Source organism: Pyrgilauda ruficollis, unplaced genomic scaffold (assembly GCF_017590135.1).
Source record: "Pyrgilauda ruficollis isolate IOZ18807 unplaced genomic scaffold, ASM1759013v1 scaffold16, whole genome shotgun sequence".
In the NCBI taxonomy this organism is placed as follows: domain Eukaryota; kingdom Metazoa; phylum Chordata; class Aves; order Passeriformes; family Passeridae; genus Pyrgilauda; species Pyrgilauda ruficollis.
In genome coordinates this window covers 2,014,201-2,021,762 of record NW_024514764.1, presented here as the reverse complement: position 1 = coordinate 2,021,762, position 7,562 = coordinate 2,014,201, and the positions used below count along the sequence as shown (strand labels likewise).

The 7,562-nt window shown below is 59.2% G+C and overlaps 1 protein-coding gene across 1 annotated transcript in view; it reads left to right on the top strand.

The window, feature by feature from the left end:
- Positions 1-7,274, top strand: part of SLC29A4 (solute carrier family 29 member 4) — an 8,807-nt gene extending 1,533 nt beyond the window's left edge. The window contains exons 2-11 of the mRNA XM_041462045.1: positions 1,985-2,153; positions 2,804-2,935; positions 3,047-3,160; positions 3,240-3,368; positions 3,788-3,862; positions 4,212-4,477; positions 4,944-5,079; positions 5,603-5,790; positions 6,043-6,283; positions 6,358-7,274. Coding sequence (XP_041317979.1) covers positions 1,994-2,153; positions 2,804-2,935; positions 3,047-3,160; positions 3,240-3,368; positions 3,788-3,862; positions 4,212-4,477; positions 4,944-5,079; positions 5,603-5,790; positions 6,043-6,283; positions 6,358-6,500 — 1,584 coding nt within the window. The 5' untranslated portion in view covers positions 1,985-1,993 and the 3' untranslated portion in view covers positions 6,501-7,274. The remainder of the gene's footprint in view (positions 1-1,984; positions 2,154-2,803; positions 2,936-3,046; positions 3,161-3,239; positions 3,369-3,787; positions 3,863-4,211; positions 4,478-4,943; positions 5,080-5,602; positions 5,791-6,042; positions 6,284-6,357) is intronic.
- Positions 7,275-7,562: the final 288 nt, after the last annotated feature.

Below are 7,562 nucleotides of genomic sequence, written 5' to 3'. Positions count from 1 at the left end.
CCGGCGGCCGCCGGGGCTGAGCGGGGCGGGCCAGCGCCGGTGCCGCAGAGCCGCCGCGGTGGAGAGAGGTAAGGACCGCCGCGACCTGTTGTGCTCGGCCGGGACCGCCGGGGGCCGCGGGGAAAGGAGGGGAAGCCGCCGCTCCGAGCCCCTGCCCGCCCTGGCCCCGCCGAGCATCTCCCCGGCTCCCCCGAGCATCCTCCGGGCGCGGCCAGGAGCTTCTCCTTCCGACCGGGGACGTGGGTTACTGAATTCCCCCCCGTTTATGGCAACTTCGCCTCTGGCAAGATGTCGGGGGACCCTCTTGCCGGAGCAAAAAGCGCTTTTGTGCGCTGACAGCAGGGCTGCGGTGCCCGGGGGTCGCGCAGAGCCGGGGGCAGCTGGGCAAGGGCTCCTCTGGGGTGAGACCTGCCCGCGATGGAGAAACGCCCCCGCCCCACGCTGGGGCCACAGGGTGTAAATCCTTAGGGGCAGACGGATGTAAATCCAGCGGGAGGAGAAAATCCAATTTACGGCAGCGCAGGGATGCTCGGGGGAGCGAGGCGGAGAGTGCCGGAGGTTGGTCCAGCGCCGCGGCTGTGCAGCGCATCCCGCATCCCGCTCCGCTCCCGGCCCCGGGAAGTTTGGGCCACACAGAGTACGTACGAGGCTTTTCCAGCTAGTTTTTTCTCCAGCTGGGCTTCCCGCTATGGAAAAATCCTGCAACAGGCTTTTCGGCTTCCCGGGAGATGCTTCCCACTGGGTTTTACTGCCTGGGGAGGCGGCAGGCACAGGAGGGTGTGGGTGAGGGGGATTGCAGAGAGCTCCCCTGGGAGCAGCAGGGTGGAGCGGGGTCCCCAAGACAACGTGTCCTGCTGGGCTGCTCTGCTCTGGGATGGGGGCTCTTGGGGTGAACCCCGGACCCCATCCCAGCCCCCCAGCAGTGCTGTGACCTCAGCACAGCCTCGGGGCCGGGGCAGTGCTGCCCTGTGCACCCGCCCCTGCAGAGAGAAGCAATTTAAGCCCCAGGAACTCACTCACAGGGTCTGTGGGCACCACGTTTGCCCCCCTCCTCAGGGCCCTCCAGCATCCAACACATGCTGGCAGCTGGAAAACCTCTCTGCTCCTGCAAACGCCATGTCTGGCAGGGAGACCAAGGAAATCACTGTCATTGATTTTTCCTCCCTTGCCTGACTCAACCTGCTGCCTTGGAGGAGATTTTTTCACCATCACCACCCCTGGATGTCAGGGAGATCTGCAGGAAGTGGGCTGGGGACGGGCAAGGAATTCAGAGCAGCCCCCTGGGGTTGAACCACAGGGATGAACCCTGTGTTGGATGACTCTGGTGGGGTCACTGGAGGATGCTGAGTATTTGGAGTGCTCATTTTGGGATGCATTTGGTGCAGCCCCTCAGGTGTGATGCTGGGGTCTCTCTGGCAGGTCCGTGCTGGCTCTGATCCCCCAGAGAAGCAGATCTGAAAAAAGCAGGGTCAGATCCCATCCCCTCTCAGAAAGCTGCAGGAGTGTACCTGCCCGGCCCGTGGCTCTGCCCCTGAGATGCTGAAAAGGGCAAAAAGCAGAGCAAATGTGCTGCCTGCAGGGAGCCAGAGCTTCCCGAGGCAGCCGGGACCTTCCCCGCAGCCGCCTTCCCTGGGTGGATTCCACCCATTAATTTCTCTAATTGCTTTTGGAAATCACAGCGCCGTTTGTCTTTGGTAGCATCCCAGGGAGGTGCTGAGCCAGGCTGAGCCTCGGGGGTGGCTCGTGTGGGTCCCCCACGAGCACTGCTCACCACCCCAAAGCCGAACTTCTGCTCAGAAGGTCGGTGGATCCCATTTGCCTCGGGGAAATCATCTTTCCAGGCGGAGAAAAACCATCAGAACCGCTGTGATACAGCGAGGTGGAGAAGACTCAGGGCCACCCACGTGTCACTGTCCCTTACAGACCCCTGGGGGGGACCTGTGCACCCGGGGGTGTCACTGTCACTGCTCTCCCTCCCTCTCAGGGTGCCAGGATGGGCTCGGTGGGAGCCGAGCGCCTCAAGGAGCTGAGCCCGGCGGCGACGCCCGAGGGGAACGTGGTGATGAGCTTCAGCTTCGACAGCTACCAGCTGGAGGAGGACGAGCTGCAGCGGGGCAGCCAGGCCAAGGGTGTCCTCACCTTCATGGAGCCAGGTGAGGGCAGGCACGGCCCTGAGCCACAGCCAGGAGCCGGGCTCCCTGCTGGTTTCCCACCCGCTTAGGAGCTCCCTGGGATGGTTTAATAGCCACAAATAGCTTGAAATGCCACAAGATTGCCCACTACACTTTTTCATCCCTTTTTGTACTCGTGAGAGCCACCAGCACGTCCCGTGACAGTGGGCTCTGCAGGCTGGCAAGGAGTTGAGGAATGGTGCCCTGGTTCTCCTGCCAGGCTCACCCCCAGCCTGCAGCTTCATGTTTCTCCATGCAGGACTCAGGGACACTCCTGGGATTCACCCCAGCCCTGCTCCCATCCTGAGGCAGCCCTGTCCACCTCCACACCCACCTTTGACCCTTCCTGCACCTCGACTTGTGCTGTTACCTGCACTGCCTGGCTCTCAGCTTGTTTAGCTGCAATTTAAACTCACCAGACTCCCAGAGCCCAGATGTTTTCCTGCCTCCTGGGTCTCCACTGAAATGTCTTCATTTAGGGAAGGAACTTCTCAGAGCTGGGGCTGTTTATTTGTGCATCCACAGGGAGCTGAGCTGTTTCATCGCCTCAAGGCTGAGGTCTCATGTGGGTCCCAGGGGTGCAGCAGTGCCACTGTCACATCTTTTTCTCTTTCTTTCCTCTTCTGGGGCAGTTTCTGAAGACCCTGAGCCCCAGGATCGATACCATGGGATTTATTTTGCCATGCTGCTGGCTGGGGTGGGATTTCTCCTGCCCTACAACAGCTTTATCACCGATGTGGATTACCTGCACCATAAATACCCAGGTAGGTCTGGAGTGGCTCCAGCACTTCCCTGACACCCCAAACCTGGAGAGAGCTCAATCCCATTTCCAAGGGAGCTGAACTCCTGTCCCCCCATCACCTGCTTCCCTCCAGGGACCTCCATTGTCTTTGACATGAGCCTCACCTACATCCTGGTGGCCTTGGTGGCCGTCATCCTCAACAACGCACTGGTGGAGCTGCTGAGCTTGCACACCCGCATCTCCGTGGGTGAGTGGGGTCCCTGCACCCCCAGGCAGTGCTGTCCCCGTGCTGTGCCCCTGCCACCACCTCTGTCTCCTCCCCACAGGCTACCTCTTCGCCCTGGGGCCCCTGCTCTTCGTCAGCATCTGCGACGTGTGGCTGGAGCTGTTCAGCCGCAGACAAGCCTACGCCATCAACCTGGTGGCTGTCGGGGTGGTGGCCTTTGGCTGCACAGGTATGTGGCAGAGCAGCTGGGCTGGGACACGGCATGTAGGGGTGGGAAACAGCCCCATCCCTGATCTCCTGGGACAATCTCCTGCCCTGATCCCTGTAACCCTCAGGTTTCTGCCCCATCCCATCCACCTCTGCCCAGGCATTGTGGGACTGGCCAGGGGCACCAGCACCAAACTGTGTATTCACTGATCTGGGCCACCATGGTGGCATGCCAAGCCCCCACACCTGGTGGCCACAGACACAGTGGAGCACCCAGGGAGGGAAGAAAGGCTCTCCTACTTTTGGAGCAAGGAGACTGCTGGAAGGAGCAGCTCCCAGCTGGCACAGCTCATGGGTTCCCTCTGGGGTTTCTTCCCCCTTCCCGGAGTTTCGGCTGCAGCAATAATCCCTCCTTCTCCCCTGTGTGCCTCTCTCCTGAAGTGCAGCAATCCAGCTTCTACGGCTACACGGGGCTGCTGCCCAAGCGCTACACGCAGGGAGTGATGACAGGAGAGAGTAAGTACCCACAGCCACTGCCCCTGTCCCCAGCCCACCACAGGGACTTGCACCTTCTCCTGGGGCCCAGCGAGCCACACCTGGGCCCCCACTGGCCCAGCACAGCCAGCAGAGCAGGGATACCCCAGGGTGCTCCCCAGCAAACCAGGGAGTTTTCTGGTTTCTGAGTCCCTGCGCTGCCGTGCCAGGCTGGGGGTGAGGACATCTGCCAGGAGCTTTATCACCCCAAAATCGCTGCTGGTGACTCCTCTGCATGGGGAAGCATCACATCCACAGGGTGGGGGGTGACGAGGATCCCTGAGCTGGGATTCAGCGGGGCCCAGCACTGACAGCTCTCCCGCGCCACCAGGCACCGCCGGGGTCATCATCTCGCTCAGCCGCATCTTCACCAAGCTGCTGCTGTCGGACGAGAAGGAGAACACCGTCATCTTCTTCTTCATCTCCATCGGCATGGAGCTGACGTGCTTCATCCTCCACCTCCTGGTGAAGCGCACGCGCTTCGTGCGCTACTACACCGACTGCTCCCGCCGGGGCGTCCCCGGGAGCCGCGGGGCCGGCCAGCCCGGCAGCGGCTACCGCGTGCACCACGATGTCACCTCCGAGGACGTCCGATTTGTAAGCTCCGCTCGATGTTTTGTGCGAGGAGACTTGTGAGTCTTGACGCCACGTTTCGGAAGGCTGATTTATTGTGTTGTGATGTGTGTTGTATTACAGTGCTATGTTAAAAATTATGCTAAAAGAATAGAGAAGGAAGGATTCATCAAAAAGCTAGAAAGAACAAGAATAGAATCAATAACAAAAAGCTCGTGACTCTCAGAGTCTGATGGAGCTGCATCTTTGATTGGCCATTAATTAGAAACAAGCAAAATGCAACAATCAGAGGTGCACCTGTTGCATCCACAACAGCAGATAGTTAATTGTTTACATTTCTTTCCTGGGGCTCCTCAGCTCCTCAGGAGAAAAATCCTAGCAAAGAATTTTTCATAAAATGTCATGGCTACAGTAAGCCAAGGGTGGGTTTCCCTGCCGGCCCCTGGGGTTCTTTGCCACTGCACCTCAGCACTGCTCTCCCCTCATCCAGGAAAACCGGGAGCAGGGGCAGGGGAGCTCCCCCCGGGGCAGCCCTGGCACCGAAGCTGAGCTGGCTGGAAGTGGCACCTACATGCGCTTCGATGTCCCTCGGCCCAAGATCAAGAGGAGCTGGCCCAGCTTCCGAGGTGAGTGGTGGGCTCAGGGGAAAGCCATGCCCGCAGGGTGGGATAAATGATTGGTAACACAGTTATGGGGGAGGATCATCCCCAAGGCTGGAGAGGGATTTTTGAAAAGGGCATGGAATAGCAGGACAAAGGGAAATGGTTTCAAACTGACATGACAACAGGATTAGATGGGATATTATCCAGAAATTCTTCCCTGTGAGGGTGGGGAGGCCCTGGCACATGCTGCCCAGAGAATCTGTGGCTGCCCTATTCCTGAAAGTGTCCAAAGCCAGGTGGTTGCAGCCACCTGGGATAGTGGAAGATGTCACTGGCCATGGCAGGGGGTTGAAACTGGATGGTCTTTAACAGTCCCTTCCATCCCAAACCATTCTGTGATTCTATGATCCCTTTCCTAATGATGTGCCCAAAACCATGGGCCAAACTCATCTTTGGAAGGCACGCCTGGGGCTCAGACAAAGCTCTCAGGCTCTGCAAGGAGGCCGGGCTGCACTTTTGGCTGAGCTGTGCTGCCTGTCCCTGCCAGACATGCTGCTCTACCGCTACGTCGTGTCCCGCCTCATCTGGGCCTACATGCTCTCCATCGCCATGACCTACTTCATCACGCTGTGCCTCTTTCCCGGGCTGGAGTCGGAGATCCACAACTGCACGCTGGGGGAATGGCTCCCCATCCTCATCATGGCCATCTTCAACCTCTCTGACTTCGTCGGCAAGGTAGGAGAGAGGCCAGAGCCAGCACAGTGTGGGTCTGTCCTCCTTTGGTCTTTCTGAGCCACTTGGCTCCACCAAGGGTCATCCACAAAGGGGGGTCTAACCCCTGTGAGGTTGGTGCTCACCGGCACGGCCAAGGCTGGGTTCCCACAGCAGATGGTCTTTCCATCTCATCTCCTTTTCACCCCATTTTGGGCACAGCAGGGCCCTCTCCAGCCCCCTCATCCCCCCAGCAGTGTCTGCCCCTCACTGCAGATCCTGGCTGCCCTGCCCTACGACTGGAGAGGAACCCACCTCCTCGTCTACTCCTGCCTCCGCGTGGTCTTCATCCCCCTCTTCATCATGTGCGTCTACCCCAGCGGGCAGCCCACCTTCGGCCACCCCGCCTGGCCCTGCATCTTCTCCCTCCTCATGGGCATCACCAACGGCTACTTCGGCAGCGTGCCCATGATCCTGGCTGCAGGCAAAGTCAGCCCTGAGCAGCGGGAGCTGGCAGGTAGGACCAAGCCCTCCCGGGAATCCCACGTGCTGTGGCCGGAGCACCCTGACAGCCCATGTCCCTTCCCACAGGGAACACCATGACCGTGTCCTACATGACGGGCTTGACGCTGGGCTCGGCCGTGGCGTATTTTGCCTACAGCCTCAGCAGCACCTCCCACAGCACCTGTTTCTACACCGAGACCTCCAATGGCTCCTTCACCTCGGGGTACTGAGCCCTGGGACGGAGCAGTGGGGACAGGATGGGACCTGCTTCCCACCATGGCCCCACATCCCTCCCCAAGGAGGGAGCCTGGAGCCAGAAAGCCACCCCAGCATGGACAAGGACTGGTATCCTGTTGGCACAGGGCTGTGGCATTCCCAAATGGCCTGTGCTGCCCAGCCAGGCACTGTGCAGGGCCACTGCTTGGGGTGACATTCCTCCCACCCCAGGGGATGGTTCTTGTTGCTTTTGGGGGTCTCCCCATCAGCAATGTGCAGCTCTCCAGTGGAGGCTGGGGATCTTCTGTTTGAGCCAAGCCATTGACAGGAGGAAGAAAATACTGCCAAATCCCAAAGGGAATAGGACCAGCACTGGGGAGGAGGGTGATGGAGGGCTGGTGAGGAAGAAGAGGAGCAAGAGAAGAAACAATCCTTCAGTCCCCCGTGGCTCTGGGAAGGTGGGTCTCGACTTCCATTGATGGTGCTGCAGGTTTTCACCAGGAATGGCTTGAAATCACAGACCCTCCCTAAATATACAAATCATATAGTTGGGGAAAAAAAGATTTTTTTTTTTTATTGTGTCTTGTTTTATCCCCCCTAACTGCAACAGAGGCAGGGTCTTGCCTCCCCCCACCCCACACTGTGAATCTGCTCCATGCAAGGGGTACAGGGGAGGATCCCAAGGCTGCAGCACTGCCAGTGCCACCTGCAGGCCACTGCTGAGCTTCACGTTTTATTGCACAGGATGTAAGTGAAGCTGATTAAATAATTAAATGTCTTTGCAACAATGGCTGGTCCTTAGCTGTGCCACTGGCACACACCACAAGTGTGTGGGTGGCACTTGACTGCTGATGATGGGCTGGGCTGGCAAACACGCACAGGGTGGTGCCTGCTGCCTTTCCTGTTGGGTTTTGGGGTGCCCCTTGTGCTGGCCTCCATCTTCAGGACCCCCTTTGTCACCTGGGGTGAACATGTCACCGGGTTACACCAAACCCCTGCCAGCCTGCAAACTGCCATGGGCAGCACACGGGACAGGGAACAGGCCAAGAGGAGCAGAAAACACCAGGAGAAGGTGC